The sequence below is a fragment of the Emys orbicularis genome, chromosome 7 (assembly GCF_028017835.1).
Source record: "Emys orbicularis isolate rEmyOrb1 chromosome 7, rEmyOrb1.hap1, whole genome shotgun sequence".
Lineage (NCBI taxonomy): Eukaryota > Metazoa > Chordata > Testudines > Emydidae > Emys > Emys orbicularis.
This window is the reverse complement of record NC_088689.1, coordinates 71,094,506-71,116,795: the sequence shown is the minus strand read 5'-3', so window position 1 is coordinate 71,116,795 and position 22,290 is coordinate 71,094,506. Positions and strand designations below refer to the sequence as shown.

General features: G+C 51.0%; 1 protein-coding gene across 1 annotated transcript; it reads right to left on the bottom strand.

Annotated features, from left to right (window-relative positions):
* Window positions 1–658: 658 nt before the first annotated feature.
* On the bottom strand, window positions 659–20,939 carry RBP3 (retinol binding protein 3). Its single transcript, XM_065408213.1, has 4 exons — window positions 17,892–20,939; window positions 10,643–10,833; window positions 2,558–2,700; window positions 659–987 (listed from the first exon to the last, which is right to left on the bottom strand). The coding sequence occupies exons 1-4, from the start codon at window positions 20,937–20,939 to the stop codon at window positions 659–661; spliced, it is 3,711 nt and encodes a 1,236-aa protein (XP_065264285.1).
* Between the last annotated feature and the right edge of the window lie 1,351 nt (window positions 20,940–22,290).

Here is a 22,290-nt window from a genome sequence, read left to right as displayed (position 1 = left end):
TCCGTGCCAAGAGAAGCATGTAGCTGCGCCATCCCAGAATGAGCCCAGCCTCGGCAAGGTAGGTTCTTCACCGCTTTCCCCCTTGCTCCTGGGCTGGGCGGGGCGCAATCTGCTCTTGGCTTTGACTAGAAGCAGGTCACTTTCTTCCTACCCTGACCCGCTGGTTTAGCTATGCCGGCCAGCACATTGGGGGGCAGAGTCACACCATTGCCTTTTCCCCACCCACTCCCCACCCATCTCTCTGGGGGCGGGGCCCGGGAGTGAGTGCTAGGAGTGCAACTCCAGAAATACAGGGAGGCTGTGCCGGGGCTGGTGGAGAAGGGTCCTTCTGGAACACGTGAACAAGGAGACAGGCGGGAGATGAGCTCAGCTGGGAATTGGGCCCTCGCGTCTATTTCTCACTCCTCTTCAGGACACAGGAGGGGGAACGTACACGTTATTTTCCAAAGCACACATGATGCATTTTCTATACTCATCACACTCACACAAACATCACCATAGATGGGTGCGTCACGCCCCCTTTGAGCCTTGGCTGCGATTTTCAAAGGGGCCGAAGGGAGTTAGGAAATCAATGGGATTTGGGCACCTAACCCCCTTAAGCGCCTTTGAAAAGCACCACCTAGATCCCTCTTGCTGGAAGCTCGCTGAGCCAGCCAGTCTATTTGGAGCTGTGCAGGTGTGCGTTGAGCATTTCCTTCGCTTGGATGAGAGCCGTCTCGGTTGGCACCTCCAGGTGCGGAGCCACCCCTGCGCCCTCCCAGGAGGTGCCATCAGCAGAGCTCACAGATCTGGAGGTGGGGATGGTGATGTAGAGGCTGGTGTCATCCACATGATATGTCTGAGGGGGGTGACAGCCACCGCTGGTCACTTCTCCGATGATGAAAGCTCTGCCCAGCCTCTTCATGATATACACAAACTCCTCAGCTGCCCCGGCAGTCACAGCACTGGTGAGGATGATCAAGCCCTTCTGGGAGCCGTACCGCTCACCTGTGAGAGGCAAGAGCAAATGTCCTTACAACGTTCCACTTTCAAAAAAGAGCCAAGGCACAATGCATTGTGGGGATTAAAGGTTAACCCTTTTCCATCCCACCTGGCATTAAAGTCCCTGAAAGAGTTTTGAAACCTTCACTCACTCCCCAGCTTGAATGGCATGAATTTGCTTTTTGCCCTCAAATGACACATGGTAAGCAAGGCCGGTCAGTTTCACTTGTGGTGCTGAGTCAGTTTCCCTCTCGGGCTCTCCTGCAGTAACAAGACTGCCACTGTGCTTGAGTTGAAAGGGCTGGGGGGGCGGGGGGATGTTTTACATTCACAGGGCTTTCCATGGAATTCAAACACAATAAAAAAAAAGGCAAAACATTTCTATTGATCAGAGGTTTTGCCAAGCCCTTTTATAGAAAATCTCTAGTTGGAATCTGAACTGACCTGGTATGTCCCTTACATAACCAGATGGGAGCAGTAGATTTTTCTCTTGGTGACAGATTTTCAAAATAGTTCAGCACACTGGGTGCTGGTTGGGTGCTAAGCTCTTTGAAAATCTGGCCCTAGGTGTTGCAACAGGAGCTGAGCACTTGGAAATCTTATCCTAAGCTTCTTTAAAAATCTGGTCTTTTTAAAGCTTTTAAAGCTTCTATAAGTATCTGTCTGTCATAGGTGCCCACGGTGTTATAGTTAATGATTAGGCGAGAGCCCGGGCTGTGGCACGGTTCAAAGTCAAAAAGTGTAAAAAAAAAAGCAGAGAACATGCAAATTGGTCGGGAACAGTCGCCAAACCCAGTGATGATGGAACCTGGCAATGTTCTGAACAAAAAGCTCTCGGCCGTGCTTGTAGCCGCTTCCATCCCTTCACATGGACCGTACAGACATTCTAGGCTTCAGCATGACACACACACAGAGTGACAATCCTGGGATCTTATTAGATAGTCAACTCTGAGTGATAAGAAAGGGGGCCGCCTCATGCTTGAGGCTTCTCTTCCAGAATTCATTTTAAAAACAACTCATGCCACCAACAAATGAACATCTCCCAGAAGATATCCCCAGTAGTCACAGTGGATACGTAGGGCCGGATCCAATTCCCACTGAAGTCAATGGGATTGTGTCCATTCTTGGGGTTCAAATGATGATTCACACTGCTCCAGAGCGCTAACCATGTCTAATTATGGCCATCAGTGCAGCACCTTGGGTCAGCACTGTCTGCGATTTCCTCCCCTTAACATTAAGATCAGTATTTAGGGTTGTTTAGAGCTCAAAGGGCACTCTTATAATCACGAGGGAGCTGACACTGCCTAATGCTGAGAGCCCTCCCCTCCCAGGGACGACAGAGTGCTCTGCTCTCCTCAGGACAGAGCCCTAGACCGGCTCAGATATTTGGAGTATATAATTTTTCTCTGCTCATTGCTTTTCCATTCTCCATACAGGCTGGGCCATTTGTGGTAGGGGAACGTTGTCTCTGATGGATTGCTAGGAAACCAGCATTCCATGTGTGTGGGAAATAGGTAGAGAGTACCCGTCGACACCTGAAAGGAAAAGCTCTTGCAAAGGGCAATTGACATCTCACCTGCGAGCTGCGGCTGGGTCCAGATCTCACTTGTCGTATCATTGGGTCGATTGTAGACTTTATCCAGGAGAACTGGGTGCCCTTCATCAAAGAAGTAGGAGCACAGGGCTGCTATGGAGGAAGTGGGGCCTCCGATATTGTACCTTTTTAAAAGCAAACAAAAAAACCCCTCATCCAGAACATGTAAAGAAATAACTCAACACTTGTTGCAAATAGTACAACTGCCCTGCCCATCTCCCTCCCACGAGCATCTGCTTTGTAGGGCGTTGTCACCGGCTGGCTGGCTGGCCCTTTAAGCTACCCCCAAGCCGAGCCTGATCTGGTGGCTTAATTACCATTAGTGACACAGCTGTGACAGGGTCAAGGCTGACTACAAAGAGAGACAGAACCCAGTCAGTGGGAGGAGATCCAGGACAGAAGAGGCAGGGTGTTCCCCCTCTCTGGGAAGGGCATAGTGAAGATAAGCTGAAGAGGGCTGCAGGGATGGAACTAGTCCCTGTGGTGGGCCCTGGCGAAGGCAGCGGGGCAGTCCTGGATATCAGCGTTCCAGGGGAGGACCATGGAGCCGAGAAGACCCAGGGAAAAGGTCGAGAGGGCTGGGAGCTACAGGAGAGGCTGTGTGAACCACAGGCTACTGGGAAACAGTGTACGGGGCTAAGAGGTAGGATGTGGCCCATGAAAGCAACAGCATATCTGAAGGAGCAGACCTAGCCACTTAGCCCAGGGTCGGCACCAAGAGCAGAAGGTGGGTCTGAGTTCCTCTACCAGGATTTTTGCACCCGGGATCGGGCTGAGGACAGAGCCCAGGGCAGGTTTTTTGAGGAGTAACCCCAGAGGGTGAAAGGATCTCTTGTTGGGATGCTTGGACTCTCTGTTGCCCTGGAAGGTGACTGAGCCAGACTGAGCTCAGAGGGCTAAGATGTGGACAGAAACAGCCAAAGAGGTGAGCAACAGGTGGGCTAGAAGTGAAGACCCCTGCATGTACCCTGACCTGATGGCAGGGGGTGCTGTGACAGTGAGTGCAATTGCTTGCACATCTCCAATAATATGGCCTAGACTGCATGGCTTTTATTTACATAGTGCATTCTGCCCCGCAGTATTTGCACCCCTAATGCTGCAGAACTGTGCTTCCGCTTGAGAACCTGACCAGAAACAAGACGTGAAACTAATTAGGCTTATTTTCCTGACTCACCGCCTCTATCTAAATATTGATGCAGGTGCCTAACTTAGGGCATGCAAGGCTGAGAATTTTGGCCCATGATTTTTAAACTAAGAGTCTCCTTTTTAATTCTACATCAGCAGCTCAAGATATAAGTCATAGATGTGTCACCCCAGATGGAGCTCCTGCTGTAAAGACACACCATTCCTTTTAAACCCGTCACCATTAATGACACCAGCTGTTTCTCTCCTGGAAACAAATGCCATATATGTTGTACTGCTGTGACGTAAAGCGCCCCCAAGAGGGCAATCCGGAGCGCCTCTAATCTGTAAATCTGATGGTATGCACAGCAGGTGTATACACACGTTAATGTAATGTGCTACAGAGATTTAACAAGAGGCTGCTACAAGAATTTCCCTTTTGCCCTGCATCCCGGGGCCGATTTCAACATGCTGGTGTAGAGGAGGAGTGAGGGCTTGAGAATGAGTTAATTTGTTTTCCCATTTCAATCAGAACACTGACTGGTGCACGGTATTGGAAATGTTTAGCCCTTGCTCCCCAGCTGTCATGGTAAGGTGTTCCCCTGCTGTAATTTAACATCCGGGGGAAGGCACAGATCTTGTAATAGGGTCTGGAGGTAACTGATATTTAGTGCAATCCAGCCAGACCCCAAGGCAAAAAAAATGGCTCTCCAGCCTAGGGAGGGGTTAGTAGCATCCAGGGGGTGACTTAATCAGAGACAGGGAAATCACCCCAGCTTCCTACACGATGTGGGAACGGCCACAGCGGACTCACGCTGGAGTCAGTGATAGCCGAATCAGCCTGAGACGCGGTTCTCCTGCGTGCTAGCGGATAGAGCACTAGACTGGGATTCAGAGGAGACCTGGGTTCTAGTTCTGGCTCTGCCAGGGGTCCACTGGGTAACCTTGGGCAAGTCACTTTGTGTCACTCCATGCCGCGGTTTTCCCATCTGTAACATGGGGATAATGATACCGACCTCCTTTGTAAAGCATGTGGAGATCTAGGGATGAAAAATGCTGGGGAAGAGTACAGTGAGGCTCTGCTGCCAGTACATCCCAGGGACCCAGCTGTACCTGTCAGAGCCCACGCTGACGCTGCTGCAGTTGTCACTGTAATGAGGGGTGTGCACAGTGCTGGAGTGGGGTACAGGAGGCAATGCCATGGTTAATGGATGTCACTGGATAAGCCTGGACCCTTAGCTTTCCACTTGCCATGCAGCATGAACTCCATTGGGCTCCAGTCACGGTCCCTTTCCTGCAGGACTGTCATTACGAGCTCATTGCCAGCTAGGGGCAGGAGATGAGTTCCCCCCTCCTTCCCCCCCATAATGAAATGAGAAAGGTCTTGGAAGGGGAATCATGGGCCAAATTCTGCTGTCTGTTACAGTGGTGTAAATTCAGAATAACTCTGCTGACTTCTATGCAGATACTCCAGATTTACACCAGTGTAACACAGAGCAGAACTTTGGTCTATATCAGGCTGGGCTAGGCTGAGGAACTTACACTAAAGAGTATCGTGGCTGCAGCAAGGGATATTGGTAATTCAGCACATGCCATTTTCCTCGTCAGTAAGTGTAGAGCAATCCTGAGCACAGAACCGCGCTGCTAGAGGTGCTGGCCAGGGTGAGGCTGACGTACTGACGAGGGCAGGTCAGACCATTTCTGACTGAATGAAATATTGTTGGAACTGAGATGTTTCAGTTTTGCTGAAGACTGTCAGGCTGGGGAGCGAGGGAATCTCTCCCACGCTCTAGGGTGCTGCCCTGGGATGTAGGAAACCCAGATTCAAGTTTCTGCTCTGTTGGAATCAGCGTGATCTGGGAATGAAAAATGGTGCCCTGCATTAGGCAGAGCTGGGATTTGAACCAGGACCTCTCCATGTGCTGGTGCCCGACTGCCCACTCTGAGGCATTTAGACCCAGCTCTGCTTTAATGCAGGCAGGTTTGGTTTTGTTCCAATGCGGAACCCAGACAAATTTGAAACTTCAAAACGTGCTGTCAATGGGAACTGGTGTCCTCTGGTCCCATTGCAGGAAGGGTGAGTCCTGGGGTGTCCACCCCACACAAACCGTGAGCGGGTTAATGTGGGCCAGGATGGGACAGTTAACCTTAGACTCTGCACCTGGAGGGGAACCAGGGCTTGATAAGCATTAATGGCAGGTGAAGCCCAGCTGGGCTAGGAGTGTAAAGCCAGGAAGTGAGAGCAGGAAGGAGGTCTGCAGTCACTACCTAGAGCAGGCCTGCACAACTCGTAAAGCGGTGAGGGCCATATTACTCCAAAGAAAACAGCTGAGGGCTGAAACCCCCCGGCCCCGCCGAACCCCCCCTCCAGCACCGCCAAACCACCCCCCCCAGTGCTGCTCAGCCCCCCCGAAACACAACCCCCCCACCCCCCCCCCGCACCGCCCTCCCCGTGGAAACAAACCCTCCATCCCCAGCGCCGCCCCACCAAAACAGCGGTATTGAACCTTTGGAATATGTTATAGTGGGCTCCTAAGGTAGTATAATTAAGGTAAAAGAAAAATGTCTTTTTGCTAGAAGTAGAATAAGATCTTCCCCCCACTTTGTAATCAATTGCCCTGTTGAATGAATGAGGTGTGAATGAGGAAGGCATGGAAGGCAGGCACCTCCAGACAGCTGCAACCCTTGGAGAGGGGATGGGAGCCAGACCAGGTCAGCCACCAACTCACCGCTCGCCTCCTCAGCCCCCCCTCCCCTGCTGCCGGCTCACCTGCCCCCCCGCCACTACCCGCCCGCTCGCCTCCTCAGTCCCCCGCTCCCCTCCCAGCTCGCCTACTCACCCCCCGCCACTGCCCGCCTGCTCACCTCCTCAGCCCCGCTCCCTCACCCGCCGCTTACCTACTCACCCCCCGCGGGCTGCACAGTGAGCCCACAAGGGCCGCATGCGGCCCGTGCCGCATGTTGTGCAGGCCTGCCCTAGAGGAAAGGCAGCTGGCCAGGGACAAGGAGAAGATCCAGGGGAGAGTAAGTGCTGGGTCCTGCCGTGGACTGGGGACCTTGACAAGTGATTGAGAGGGGTGAAGTAGCCAAGGGGAGCAGAGGAATCTCCAGTGGTAAACCCAGAGATAGGCCAGGAGAGAGAAGAAGGGGGTAGGAAGGAGCCCAGGAAAACAGCTACTGTAACAGAGATTGAGCAGACCTGGATTGCTAGTCATAGGGCTGGAACCAGGAGTAGTGGGGTGGGCCTGGGTTCCCCTACCAGACACTGGGAAAGTGGCACAGGACCTGGCGACCTGGAACAAAAGACCACCCGAGACAGCTTGTCTGGTGTGACTTTGTTACCCCAGAAGGGAGGGAACTAGAGTGACCTGGCCGGAGGGCCGAGTCATGAAGAGAGAGCACCCCGAGACACAGAGAGTGAGAGAGGGGCCGCAGTATGAGCAACTGACGGGAGGGGGTGAGAGCTAATCCCACACCTAGCCACACGGAGGTGCACCTGCAGTGAGTGGAACCCCTTCATTAACATCCCTGGTTCCAGGCTATCTCAAGCAATTACGTTCTGCCTGCCTAAACTCCCTCTACAATTGCAGGAGAATACACAGTTCTTCTTCACTTCGTGTCTTAAACTGCCCCGTAACATTGCTGAGTGTTGTCTAACAATTACAAGCTCCCCCCCCACAGGCAGCTGCCCTTCAGAGAGAGGGGAGGTGATCCTTGAAGCCAGTTTGTAAAGGCCTTTGGTGTAGGCACCTCTCCTTGTAAATAAAAGTGATTATTTTTCATATGCCATCAATCCAAGACCACTGTAATTCAGCCAAAGATCCCTGCCCGTTTCCCTTCCGATCGTTGACTATCTGAATCATTGAGGTCACTTTCTTCGGGTAGGGAGGATGACAAACATATCTCACCAGGATGCTATTAAGGAGAGTTCCCAGAATGCAAATCTAGAGCAGCTGGCTGGGGAAGAGAGAGACAAAGCTACAAAGCCATCCTGAAGCCAGGCAGTGAGATGACAGAGCAGCTGCCTGCCCTGCAGTGCGGATTTCACATGGTGTTGAGTTGATCGAGTCTACAGGACATGGAAGGAGCAGAAAATGTCAAATGCTTCCTGTCTGTGAAAATCCGTGGGGAGACCACTGCAAATTTTCTAGCCCACTGTTCAGAGCTCTGGGATGATGAGTGTTTTGCCAAGACAATAATAATATAGCGGCACTAACTGTCTATATGCAGTGGTGGTGCAGCCGTGTCAGTCCAGGATATCAGAGAGACAAGGCGGAGGAGGTAATGTCTTTCACTGGACCAACTTGTGGTGGTGAGAGAGACAAGTTTTCTAGCTGCTCAGCTCTCACCAACAGAGGTTGGGCCAATACAAGATATTACCTCCCCCGCCTTGTCTCTCTAACTGTACATATGTCCTGCTTCTAGGAAAATGAGCTGCTGTGGAAAATCCAGCCTTGAAGGGAAGGGTGGTTCAGTGGTTAGAGCACTAGCCTACAACTTTCAAGACCTGGGGGCGAGTCCCTCCTTGACCACAGACTTCCTGTATGATGGGAGGGGAGTCACTTAGGTCCCAATCAATAGGAGTTAGGCACCTTCGAGGATCTGGGCCTTAGTCTTTCTGTGCCTCAGTTCCTCGTTTGCACTATGGCGATAACAGCCCTGTGTAGTGTGGGGATAAATCCATTAACAGTGGCGAGTGGCTCAGATAGCACAGGGATGGGGGCCAGACCTAGATAACAATGTGATTGCCAGTCCCCAGCATTCAAAAATCAGCAGTTGGGCCCCTCAAAGAAACGTGAGATTGGCTGAAAAGTTCTGAGATTTAAAAACTCTCATAAACGTTGGGTCCTTTGTATCGGGTTCTGTGCCCTGACATGTGCTTGCGTCTCCTTTTCCAACTTCTCGCTGCGCCAATGAGAGCTAGAAATCTACTTTTAAAAAAATGAAAGCGGAGATGATTCTCATAGAACCACCAGACTCCAGGAGCTGGGGCTTTAAGCAAAACGCTGAATACGGTGAGACTCCTGACTGTAACCGACATGTGTGTCTCTTGAGCGTTTGAAACCGTTTCTGACACTGGGTTTATTTTGTAGGTAAATATTTGCCGGTTGTGTTGGGGCCTCATAAACGGTAGCTCTGGGCTGAGGCAAGAAAACCACTGAGGGGAGTGCTGTATAAAAGAACTATTTGCATCTGTGTAGATGGTTGATAAGACAAAGAGCAGCAGCAACTCACATTTAAGAATATGTAGCATTTTTCATACGTTGGGCAGATCAGTAAAGTTGCTTAAAATTAGGCATGTGATTAAGTGCTTTGCTGCAACTGGGCTTTGGAGGGCTAATGGGGGGTGGGGGGATTGGAAAGGTGGCTCTAAGCCACCTCCATGCTCCCCACTCATGGACCAATCTGCACTGATCCCCTGATGTAACTTAGTGCAGCCCATAGTAGTATCTATTTTTCTACTAGTGAATCACTTGACCATCACCTATAATAAAATATATCATTAGCCATACATGCAGGTAAGCAAAGGCATATATAGTCAATGCTTGTATAGAAATCAGAGATGGAAAACAGCCGGGAGGTCCCAGCCCTGTGTCAGTTCAGGGTTGTTTCCCATGGCAGTGGTTTTCAAACTTTTTTTCTGAGGACCCAGTTGAAGACAATTGTTGATGCCTGCAACCCAATGGAACTGGGGATGAGGGGTTTTAGGTGTGGGAGGGGCTCAGGGTTGGGGCAGAGGGTTGGGATGCAGGGGTGAGGGCTGCGTGGTGGGGCTGGGAATGAGGGGTTCAGGGTGTGGGAGGGGGGTCTGGGCTGGGGCAGGGGGTTGGGGTGCAGGAGGGGGTCAGGGCTCTGGGCTGGGGGGGTGCAGGCCCTGGTGTGGGGCTGAGAGGTTTGGGGTGCAGGAAGGGGTTCTGGGTTTGGGGGGGTCTCAGGGCTGGGTTAGGGATTGGAGGGTGGGGTTGGGGCACGGATTTACCTCCAGCGGCTCCCGGTCAGCAGCGCAGCCAGGGTGCAGCGGTAGGCTTCCCGCCTGTCCTGGCACTGTGGACTGCGCTGCGCCTGAAGCGGCCAGCAACAGGTCCGGCTCCTAGGCGGAGGCGCGCAAACGGCTCTGCGTGGCTCTCCCCCGCAGGCACCACCCCCCAGCTCCCGTTGGCTAGGAACCGGTCAATGGGAGTGCGGAGCCAGTGCTCGGGGCGGGGGCAGCATGCAGAGCCCCGTGGCTCCGCTGCCTAGAAGCCGGACCCACTGCTTGCTGCTTCCAGGGCGCAGGGCAGTGTTGGAGCAGGTAGGCACTAGCCTGCCTTAGCTGGGCAGCACCACCAATGGGACTTTTAACATCCTGGTCGGCAGTGCTGACCAAAGCGACCTAGTGCCTGACATGCCATGACCCAGTACTGGGTCGCGACCCAAACTTTGAAAAACGCTGTCCTATGGTGTATTTCCTAGGTTTCCTATCTAGTTTTCAATGTCCCAAGTGATGGAGCAATTTCCCTTGAGACATCATTCCACATGCTAATAGATCTCACTGTTAGGAAATTTTCCTTGGATATTCACCCTGAATTTTCCTTTTCTTCATTTCATCCCTTCAGTGTTAGCTGACCTGGCATGACAGTGAACCACATAAATCTAGTACTGAAGAAAATTCAGACTGGAACTAAGGCACACATTTTTAACAATGAGAGTAATTAACCTTTGGAACAATGTACCAAGAGTCGTGGTGGATTCTCCATCACTGGCAATTTTTAAATCAAGATTTCATGTGTTTTTAAAAGCTCTGTTCTACGAAATAGTTTGGGGAAATTCTCTGGCCTGTGTTACACAGGAGATCAGACTAGATGATCACAATGGTCCCATGTGGCCTTGGAATCTATGAGTTCACTGTTTCAAATAAAATGATACTTAAATAGAATACGTGGTGAATTTCTGTCCAGAATTTACCTCATGTCTATGATTAATGCATCTGTGTGAACAATCTTCTTCCAAACATGCTCCACCAGCAGCTCAGACACCTGGGTTAGAAGATCGCAGTCTCCAAACATATCGAATCTCAGGTAGCCAATGTTGTTTTCAAATACGTTGGTGCGGAAAGAAAATGTAATCAGATCTTCAAATACTTCTGGGGAAGGGATCTGAAAGAGTTTGAAAAAAAATCATTATCTGGCACTGCACTCTTGGCATAAGATTGGAGAGAAATCACATGTGTCAGGTTTAGCCCATGTTGGGCATATGTTAGGAATCTCATGTTAAGAATGTCATGTGGTGGCCATGTATAAGGAATGTCATGTGGTGGCCAGTGTCAGGAATATCATGTGGTGGCCATGTGCTAAGATTCCTATACGTGGTACATTGTCAGGAATATCATGTGGTGCCCATGTGCTAAGATGCTTATATGAGGGACATGTATCAGGAATGACATATGGTGCCCATGTGCTAAGATTCTTTTATGTGGGACATGTATCAGGAATGACATATGGTGCCCATGTGCTAAGATTCTTTTATGTGGGACATGTGTCTGGAATCTCACATGCGGGGCAGTGATTAACTTTATTTTGTTCATCTGGATGTTCCAGGGCAAACATCGAAAACAAATAATGAAAGACAAGGTGTGGCCAACGAGTAGAAGAAACGTGTCCATGGGCGAGGTCTGCTTGGGCCTAATTTTAGAGGACTTCTTGGCACACTCACAGCACAACTAGGTGGTAATGGCTGGCAGGAGCGGGGCATGCAGCTGCCACCACAACAACCCCACAGGCAGGAGAAGGACAGTTGACCTGAGTTAGGTCCAACAGGATCCAGTTGTTCTCCCACCTGGCACAGCCCAGACTCGACACTTGTTGTAGGGTCCTGTCAGGTTCGAGGGCAGGGCTCTAGTCCCTGTAACCCCTGTCTATAGTGGGGCCACAGCCTGCTCCTCCAGTCAGACTTCAGTGCTTTGCCTGCACGCCTCTGAGACTGGAACATGCCCTTGGGCTAAGACTCTAGATGCACGTCCCAGCTCTGCCACAACATCCATGTGACCTTGGGCAAATCCCTTATTGCCTCATTCCCCCTATTAAATGTCCCCACCCTACAGGAGAGCTGAGAGACTCCCTTTATAAATGCTGATGGGACACTCAGCTATGGCAATGATAACAAGAACCTGTCCAGACTGAATGCGGCCTAACGGTTTAAGGTAAATGCACATTATTGATAGTGTTTTTGCCTCTGCAGATACAAACGCCCCCTTCCTGGCAGTAGCTCTCCACATGCATCACAAAGGAGTAGTATTATTCCCATGTTACAGCTGGGGTACAGGTTGGGGAAGCAACTCACCCAAGGTAGGAATTGAATCCAGGTCTCCTGACTGCTAGCCCACTGTTTGGCCCATTAGACAATGCTACTTGGTGGCCCAGGGCTTTGCTTCCTCTTTGCTTCTGAAGCTGATATTTGCTTCCATCATCCCAGTGCCTTTTGCAAAGCCAAAACTTTGTCTGCTTATCCCGAGTCCCTGCTGGTACCAGCTACTGACCTAAATGTGAGAGCTGACTTGCGGATTCCCTTTCTGCCCCTCTTTCTCTCTGCGCCCTCTGGAAAACAACCCCACTGGCTGGGCTGCAGACATATCAGTTCAACGCTGCTGACCTTGTCACTCGTGCCAGTGACAGTCATGCAAGTTGATCTTCCCAGGGTCCTTTGATTAATGAGTCACGGGTTTAAAGAAAAAAGCCAGCGTTCATTGCATTGTTCTGATTCTGCTTTGGTCTGGTGCAGAAATGCTGAACCCCTCCTTGCAACGGAGAGGTCAGAAAAACCCCATCTACAGATGTATTTCTTCTCAGTAAGAATTAACTTACAAATAGGACTTCATCTGTAAGCACAGGTCCCTGGAATATACCTTCACAATGATCTGGCCCCATTAGAGAATAAGGGGGGGCTCTGGGCCAGCCCACCCTGTTCCTTGACATGGTCCCTTTAAGGAATAGGTGTTTAAGGGAGCAGCGGACCAGCTAATGAATGGGGGCCAGGTGGTAATCAGAGAGATATCACCTGACCAGGATCAAAACCTAGCTGTTAGTTGACTTGCTGGAAGGGAAACTCTATAAAGTGGGGCTGGAATGTGGCTGTGTGGGAAGCTGGCTTGAGCTATATTACGGCCCTGGGAAAGGAGGCTGTGGAACCCCTTAACCAGGGGGACCGGGTAGAGAAAACTGGATATTTAGAGACTCTGTAAATTGGACAAGCAGGTAGGGGAATGTTACTGTGAGTACTCTGGGCTGCAAACTACTTATCTGGGAGAAGTAAGAGGAGCTGAGGGTGGGGCCCTGCTCTATATCAGGGATGACCCACTGCCCTTAAGCATGTTGGTTAAGAATAAGCTCTGTATTTGTTCACACTTACATGGTTTATGATATAGCTCCCTACCCGCTCAATGAACATGCTGTAACCAATCTGTGCCCATTTCAGAGCTCCACATTTGTTTGAAGTGTTGCCAGCTCGCCTGACTTTATTGTGAGTCTTGTGTTTAATTGGTGTTTGCCTTAAAGCCCCAGATCCTGGAGTCATGTGAACAGGAGAGCATCTCAACTTGGCCTTGATGGCTGCAGAGAAAAGCTGGAAAATATGGGTATCCCAATGGCTCAAAAGCTGAAAGGCAAATAAAAAGCTTTTTCTTTCCAAATCTCATGATTTTGAGTGGCCCGATGCCTGGTTTGTTTTTTAAACATGGGTGGTTGACAATAGTGGGTTATTCCCTCTTGCACAATTGGAAATTAATGACAGCTATGACTAAATTAAAAGGGTTGAATTGTTACATATACGCTCTCTGGGCCTTAATAAAGAACACCACAAGCAGTGTGGATTAGAATAGTGCCAACAGACCAGGCCCATGCCACCTGAGTCACAGAAGAATTGCTATTAACTAACTGGATAGGGCCCATGGGCCCTGTCCTGTAAACACTGAGCGCACAAGAGTAACGCTACGTGAATGAGACTGTGTGGCATGATGCAGGGCTAGGAAGTTGGCCTGGCCTTCAAAGGAGTGGGTTCAAGTCCTGGTTCTGCCACTGATCAGCTCTATGGCCTTGGGCATGTCACTTCCTTACTCCCTGCCTCAGTTTCCTCTCCCACTCTTTACCTGTCTTTGGGGCAGGGACTGCCTCTTACTATGTGTTTGTGCAGCACCTAGCACAATTGGGCTCTGATCTCCGAGCCTCTAGGTCCTTCTGTACTATAAATAAACAACATTGCCAGCTCCAGGCATCCAAAAATGATGGACCATACCCCCTTGCAATCCTGAGATGGCTTAAAAATCATGAGATTTTAAAAAAATACATTTGGGTTCTTTTTCTCTAGCGTGTGGTTTTTAAACCTTGAGAATTACATCCAGGTTGTGTCTTCTGCAACCAGCAGGGCTAGAAACGTACTTCTTTTTAAAATGAAAACTGAGGTTCTCATGTAATCACAGCACTCTACCAGCCAGAGCGTCAAGAAAAACACATAGTTGGGCAGTTCTAATTCCACCCAGCAGGGAGCAGTGGTGCACAAACACACTAGCCAGCCCACTGCTCCAGAGCTATTTTAACAGGTATCTTGTAAATTAATATTCTGGCTGGAGTTACAGTTTGCAACATTTTTATTTCCAGACAAATACAGTGGCATATTATAATAGAAAGGAAAGCTTGCAAGTATGCTGTAGGCACCAAATTTAGGTTTTCATACAAAATCAGTTTTACAAAACCCAAAAATGAACGGGCACTTTTAAACAGACTCTTTGTTTTGTTTTTACTTTTAAAAATGTCTCTTGCTGCGTTGTTGTAAATCCTACATGTAACTGCATTGTGCTAATGCATGAGGATCAGAAAGAGGCAAAAGCAAGGGACATAGACTCATAAAAGACTAGGGTTGGAAGTGACTTCTGGAGGTCTGGGTCAATGCATTGCCGTGGTCCAGCCGGAGTGAAATGTCAAAAGGAAATAAACAGCATAAAGAGTGAAGAGTCAATTAGATTTGTATAGGAGCCAGATTCTAAGATGGTGTAAACTGGCACAGCTCCATTGACTTTAATGGGGTTACACTTCTATACCCCAGATGAGAACTGGGCCCACAGTTAAATTCTTTCATTTGCTGGTAATACAATAGGTATTGATTTTTTACCCCTGTCCTGACATTGTCCCTTTAAGCAAAGTGCAAAGCCTTTATTCATTAGTGTGGCCGAGCAAAAAGACATAAGCCACCCTTCCCCTCTACCGCTGAACTGTCCATAAACCCCTCGTTCCTCCCCAAGCACTGACAATACCCCAGAAAGCACCCCCAGGGTTAGAGACTGTGCCTACATAATATTTACCTAGGAAAGGGAAGATTTGATATGCAAGGACAGTTGCTGTTTAAAATGAATCCTCTTACTAGAGATGTGCAGTGAGGAGGCAACCAGGGGCCTCATTCTCAGCTGGATGCACAGAAAATTAAACCCCAAGTTTAGAGGGTTAGTGGGTGCTTGGAGTCGAGGGCCCCATCTGAGACCCTTGTCATTTGAACTTGGGGCATCACATGTGGAAAAATCAGGCAGCATGTCCTTTCTGCCTCAGCCCCGTGCAACTTATAGGGCCTGGTGTTCATTCATATGGATGTCTCAGTACGCAAATGGAAAAGTCCTCGGAGACTTTGTGGTTTGGGGGAAAGAGAGACAGGAGAATCAGCCCAGAGGATAAGCCCGGGGAGTTGGAGCGAGGGTTGCTGAATGGGCATCCCGCTAGCCCCTGGGAAACCTGACTGGCAAACTAGCATTTATGCATCAGGGAACTCCAGCTAGCACTGACCTTGCTGCTATCACGCTAAATGCTGGTTTAGTGGCTATTCCAATGGGGTGGGACACACCAGGGCTACATGCAGGTCACCTGCATCCTTCCCCTTCTTCCGCCCGCACACCATCACTTTGTTCGGCTTTATTATCAGGGTCAAGCTAAAGGGAACCCCACTTTTGAGGGACTGGCTGGCTCTGAAGGTTGGTGCCTCTCGTTTTAGGAAGGATGTAGGCAGTAAGCTGGAGGGGTTATTATGGCAGTGAATGAAAATGCCATGGGAAAGATTCATCTACTACAATCTGCCACTCGGGAATGCAAGCTTCAACGTGACCTTGAGGTGTGTGCTCTCTGGACAGTGGCACTGGGGTTCTCAGGAAAAATGCATAGACAGCACCCCCTAGTGGCAGCTAGAGCAAGGCAGAGGACAATGTCCATCCTGCACAGAGGGTCAAGAGGGGAGCGGGGCCCCGTCTCAGAGTTGAGGGGGACAATGGTGCTACTCTGGGCTGAGCCCGTTCACTGCTGGCACTGGGCCAGCTCTTGTAGTTGGCTATGGAAAGAGCAAAGAGGGGACATTGCTGGAGCTTCGTGGGCCTCTTGCTGCCCCAGTGCTCTGCACAATAGCATCCCCAGCCTCTACTGCTCCCTCCCTGTCACCAGGTTGAGGCTTTCACCTCCAGCTCTTAGTCCACTCCTGCTCTCGCCTCTGGAAACTCCCTAAGCCCAACCTCCCCTTATCCGGCCCTTATCCCTCTCCCGGTTCGTACTCTACCATGAGAGAGTCTGCGCCAAGACCTTCTCTGCTCCTGAGCTACACATTCCCTCTTGGAGGCTCCCGACCCCTTTCCATTCTCCCCCTCTACTCTTACGGAGGAGCCATCCTACCTCTTCCAATCCCTGCCCTTGACAAACAGGACTGAACAGAAGCATTACTGAGTGTGGGGTGAAATCCTCACCCCACTGAAGTCCCACTGGCTTCACCGGGGCTGGAATTTCACCTTTGAGGTGCTAAGTTAAATTTTTATTCTATGAATCTGCTTCCAACAATCTGGTTTCACCTCAGGCAATAATAGCCACTCATAAATAACTATTACACGTGGGGAAGGGGTGGAGGATTGACTTGCTGGATGGCACTTTTAGGGACCTGACAGCAGATCGCCAGTGAGGCATGGCCCATATTTTAGCAAGTAGCTCCCACAAAAGTTTCCCTTTAGCCTGGGATGTGCCCCATGCCCCAGGGCCACTGGGAGGTGAATGAGCAATGGAATGGAGAATCCATTGATTGGTTTCCCCGTTTTTAGCACAAATTCTTTCTCATAGCCAAGGGAAGGGACAACACCTCTGGGTGAACAAACCTATAACAGGTGCCCTTCCCTGGAAATGCTCAATCGTGATCCCCAGGGACAGAGGCTGTGAGCATGGCACAGGGTCACCCCCCACGATAAATCATACAAGCCAAAGACCTCGTAGGGTGGAAGCCCAGGGATCTCCTTCCTCAGGAAGATGCTCGACCATGTGGTCCGCTCCAAAAGCAAAATAAGGCGCTCTTCCAAAGGTGACGTTAAGAGCTCTAGGGGTAAGTTGTCTGGGTCAGGAATGCTATAACCATAACCAAGGAGGGGCTGAGTCCATATGAGATGGAATTTGAACAAGTGACTCCTGGGAGTTCCCTCCAGCACAATATCAAAGAAGAGGGTTTGCTGGGGCACTCCACTGTATGAGGAGCTCTGCCAGGCAAACTGCACAGCGGGGGCAAAAGTGGATTATTAAAAATCAAATTCTCGTTGAGATCATCTAGCATCTATCCAGCCACGTTTCCAAGGCAAAGATCAGCCAAGCTCTCTAATGTTGATTAGGAGACCAGTTAGGAGTGGATGGTCAATATAAGGGAGTTCCCTACAATCCTGGGAGTCAAAGAAAATGAGATGGTGGGTATGGTCATTTTATATGTGCAAAAGGGTAGATTACAAAATGCAAAGACGTGTCTCTTGTTGAAGACCCTTAGAGCAACCACTTCGTCTCAGATCGAAAAATCGATGCCATCAGGGTAGGTCATGCAAGTAATGTACTTACTGAGGCCAACTTAATACAACGTGGCAAAACTAGAGCATCTGAGAAGAAGTCAGAAGTCACCTGGTATCTGACATCTTCCATGTAATCAGAGGTACGCTCCCCCCCGGCAACCCCTCCATGTTCACACGTGAATTCACTGGTCATGGGAGAGCTCAGCTCAGCTGCCCCAGAGCAGTGGCCGTGCAAGGTCCCCCTACAAAGCCCTATATGCCCTATGCCCAGGTTTAGAAATATGGGCCAGGAATGTAGCTGGGGTCCTTAACTCGCTGCACACGGTCCTAGAACCCACGTGACAGATGCTACCGAGTCCCTAGCTGAGCATGTGAGAGCCTTACCTGCATTGGCACGATCCCCGGGATGTGGTCCTTGGAGTGCTCCGGGATGTGGGCTATTTTCAGGTGCACATCTCCAGACAGGGCTCGCAGGTCAGCTGCCACCTTCTTGGCCAGCTCCTCTTCAGAGTTAACCATCTTGTAAGTGTCCTTGGGGGCGAGGGCGGTGAGCTTGGTCGCCACATCGGCCCCCACGTCCGCAAAGGCGTAGTTGTCCGCCACCAGCTTCCCCACCGTCTGCAGCATGCTGGGCACCTTGGTACGCAAGGCGGCGATCTGCTGGGCTGCAGCCATGGCTTCGCTTGCCTGGACGGTGATGTGCGGCTCCACCCCCGACACGCTCCACACTTTGCTGGTGAGGGGGCTGAGCACCACCTGGCTGGGGATGGAGGCATACAGGGAGCTGTTGCCAACCCGGTAGATGCCCCCCGAGAGCGAGCCACCCATGGTGGGCTCACCAATGACCGTGGCCCGATGCAAATCCTTCATGGAGTGGGCAAAGGCTTCGGCCGCCGAGCCGCTCATGTGGCTGGTCAGGATGTAGATGTCCTTAAGGGAGCCATACCTCTGGCCAGTGACCTGGGCGAGGGTCATTACCTCAATGCTGTGCGAGGTGCTGCGGTCAAAGATGGTGTAGAGGTGCTGCCGGGGTTCGGGCTCAAAGAAGTAGGAGCTGAAGATGGGCACGGCGGTGGAGTAGCCGCCCATGTTGTACCTCATGTCGATGATCATCGCATCAGTACCCACCAGCTTGTCCCATACCAGGTGCACTAGCTGCGGCCCAATTGCCTTCACTGTCTCTGCCTCGGCCATCATGTCGAAGCGCAGGTAGCCTAGGTTGCCTGGCAATACGTCAACCTTGAAAAGGGCCTCGATGATGTAGGCCAGCTCCTCTGGAGTGGGGATCTTGTTGGGGGACTGTTCCTCGGGGGTGGGCTCCACGTGGCTGTGGAAGACATGCAGCCGGTGGTCCCCTGAGGCCTCCTGCAGGTCGTTGGTGAGCTGGGAGGCCAATGTCTCCAAGTCCACAGCTGAGCGGTAGCCACCTTGGGCCCACTTGGTGCTTAACATGGCACTGGCCTTCCCAGCTACCTCCGGGATGGCATAATGATCCTCTAATAGCTGTCCAGTGCTTTCCACAAGTGCTCCCATGACCTGGTGGAAAGCCAGCACCTCCCTGGCCTTCTCTAGCGCCTCGTCAGCCAGCACGATGGCATCCGGCACCACGCCGCCACCCAGCCAGCAGTCTCCATGGTTGTCGACGAAGGTGATGACGGGCACGGTGATGGTGAGGCCCTGGGCGATGTCCTCCTCTGGCTGCAGCAGAGGGAAGGTGCGGGTGTGTGAGAGGCTGCCCGCTGTGATCTCGCCAATCAGAGTGGCGCGGCCCAGGGACTGCATGAGGTAAGCAAATTCCTCAGCGGCAGTGGCCGTACGGTGGCTGGTGAGCAGGTAGATGCCACGCTGGGCCCCGTAGGGCTGGCCCAGTAGCCCAGCCCGGCTGTTGTGCTCCTGTGTGTGGTTGGTGCGCCTGTCATAGGTAGTGAAGAGGTGGACAGGGCCAGTGGTGGGGTCCTGGAAGTAAGAGAGCAGCAGGGGCACAGCGCCTGAGGATGGGCCCCCAGGGTTGTAGCGCAGGTCCACAATCAGGTTCTCAGTGGCCTGGAGGGGCTCCCACACCTTGTGCACGATGTAGGGGCCCAGCTTAGCCAGCACAGAGGCATCAGCAAACTCATCAAAGCGCATGTAGCCCACATTGCCTGGCAGCACCGACACCTGGAACACAGTGTCCACCAGGGCCCGCTGCAACTCCTCATTGTCGGGCAGGTCAGCAGCCACCGGGATCTCCTCCTCCACGGGTGAGATAGCAGCCTCGCCTGGCGTGGTGACCCGAAGCAGGAGGCGTGGGTCCTCGGACACAGCCTGCAGTTCTGCGTTGAGCTTGGTGGCCAGGTCCTCGACAGACTGGATGGAGGAGGAGTCGAAGGCAGAGAGGTGCTGCAGCAGCGCGGGCACCCGCTCTGCCAAGGTGTAATAGTTCTGCAGTATGCCCATGAGCCGGCTGATCGTGCCAGGCACTTCCCTGCGAACTGACAGGATGGCCAGGGCCTTCTCCAGGGCCTGCTCCATCTGGCTGGCTACACATGGCGGCACCCCAGTGACCTCCCAGCTCTGCCCACCCCCGTTCAGAGGGCTCACAGACCGCGATACGGGCACTGTCACGTAGAAATGGGAGGCACCGATCCGTAGCTTCTGAACGTCCAGCGAGCCCCCAGCTGTCCTCTCCCCCACAATGATGGCTCTGTGCATGTGCTTGAGGATGTAAGCCACATCTTCAGCCACCCCGGTGGTGTGCCGGCTGATCAGCACGACAATATCTTTGTCCTTGCCGTACCTCTCACCCAGCACCTGGGGCAGGGTCCATATCTCTGTGGTGGTGTTGGAGGGCCGGTTGTACACCGTGTCCACATGCAGCACCTTGTCAGCTTTGTACAGGTAGGAGATGATGAAAGGGATGCCGGAGACCTGCCCCCCAGTGTTGTAGCGCAGGTCTAGCACCAGGGCAGAGGTCCCCATCAACGTCTTCCACACCTTGTCCACCAGGAAAGCCCCAATCTTCTGCACAACATCTTGGCCGATGATATGATCGATCCTCAGATAGCCCACGTTTCCCCCCAGCTGTTCATACTTGACCACATGCTGGATAAGATCCAGGAGCTGCTCCCGAGTGAAGGAAGTCTCATCTTCTTGCTTTGGAGCCACGGTAGCCAACGGCTCAAAAGAGATCACTAGCCTTGGGTCATTCAAGGCACCTTGCACACCAGCCGTCAAGACGTTGGCCAACAATTTGGGATCTGAGATGTTCAGGATCTCCCCACTCTTGATGGCCTGTTCGATAGCATCTTGCATCCCCACCAGGTTTTCAGGGAAGCAGTAATTATCCAGAAGCACCTTGGCCATGTCCAGCACCAGATTTGGCTGGAAGATTTCCTCAGTACATACGTTGCAGAAAATCAGAGCTGATAACAACAAGAGAGGTCCCCCAATCATTTTGAATCATTAGGGGGAGGAAAATAAATTGCACCTTGATAAGAAATCAGAGATGCTTGTAGATCTAGACACGTTCAGCTCTCCACTGACCCACTCTGTCTGTGAATCAGCACTGAAAGCCCAGTGTTAAATCTGGGAGTACTGACTAGATAAGTCTTTTATCTGCATTAAACCTCTAATCTCATTAAACTGGAGTGCATCAGCCAAAGTGCACGAATAGATGAAGTTCAGCATCATGCCACTTTTCAAACCTCTTATGAAACAGTAATGAAGTACAATCAAGGAGATGTTTATTCCAAGTTGTTAGACTCATAGGTCTCCCTCTGACAGTTAACTGCTTTCAGTACACCCCTGCCCATTTTAAACTGGTCCAGACTTATCAACCTCAGATCATTTAAACGCAGAGCCATTTGGTGGAGAACCACAATTAGAAGAGCAATAATCCAACCTATTATTGTCACTTGTGGCAAAATAATTCCTGGAGCATTTTGAATTAGCCTAGATCAGCAGATAATTTGGTATTTTTGCCCTGGTGATTACTTAGAATTCTCTGTCCTTGGTATTTTCCAGCCCATTGTCTGCAACAGGCTGTATTTACAGCCTGCAACTACAGCGTCTCAACTGGAAACACAGAACATTTGGAAACAGCCTATTAAATGCAAGGTAACAACAGCCCATTCATTTCAGTGGTGACAATTCCCATCATTTTGAATGGGGCTGTGTAAAATACATTTGCCTCAACATACTGCAGCTAAATCTGAGGTGACTTTAATCTTCATAATTTGCACTCTGTGAGGATTTACTGGTAATACCACTGGGTAACATATGGTCGTGTCTGGCAACAGCTTCCAGCCAATAGACATTCGACTTGATATACTAAAATAGAACTTTGTTCTCCAATGTCTTCGGAACCCTATTGTATTAAGAGTTTGAAAGCGGATCAGCACAAGCGGGATGCAGCTGCTGGTGGCATCCATTTGAACTGTCAACATGCCGAGCTACAGGGTGACATAACAAAGACACACGACGGGGCCAGATTCTGGCTTTACCTTTGAGACAAGTGCTGGTTGAGTGATGATTCTCCGAGCCATGAGGCAGATGCAAGAATAGCCCAGGGAGAAGGAGCTGCAGTCCTTTCACACTGCTTCCAAAATGAAGAATGTGCATCAACCTGTTGCCATGTTCCGGTGGGTGCATAGGGGCTCTGGCCATCCCCCCTCAGTGCCATGGAGTGGTGACTGACTTCTAGACGACCTCTGCTCTGATCAAAGCACTACTTCTAATGGGAATTATTTTGGGGAAGTTCTATGGCCTGTATTACACGGGAGCTCAGACTAAATGATCACACTGG

What these genes read in the sequence shown, in the direction of transcription:
- RBP3 (XM_065408213.1), bottom strand. Translation starts at nt 20,939, where the DNA reads ATGATTGGGGGACCTCTCTTGTTGTTATCAGCTCTGATTTTCTGCAAC. An exon ending in GCATTAATCATAGACATGAG is followed by an intron (nt 2,701 to 10,642) that starts GTAAATTCTGGA and finishes GCTTTTAAAAAG; the next exon opens with GTACAATATCGGAGGCCCCA. An exon ending in GACCCAGCCGCAGCTCGCAG is followed by an intron (nt 988 to 2,557) that starts GTGAGATGTCAA and finishes TGCCTCTCACAG; the next exon opens with GTGAGCGGTACGGCTCCCAG.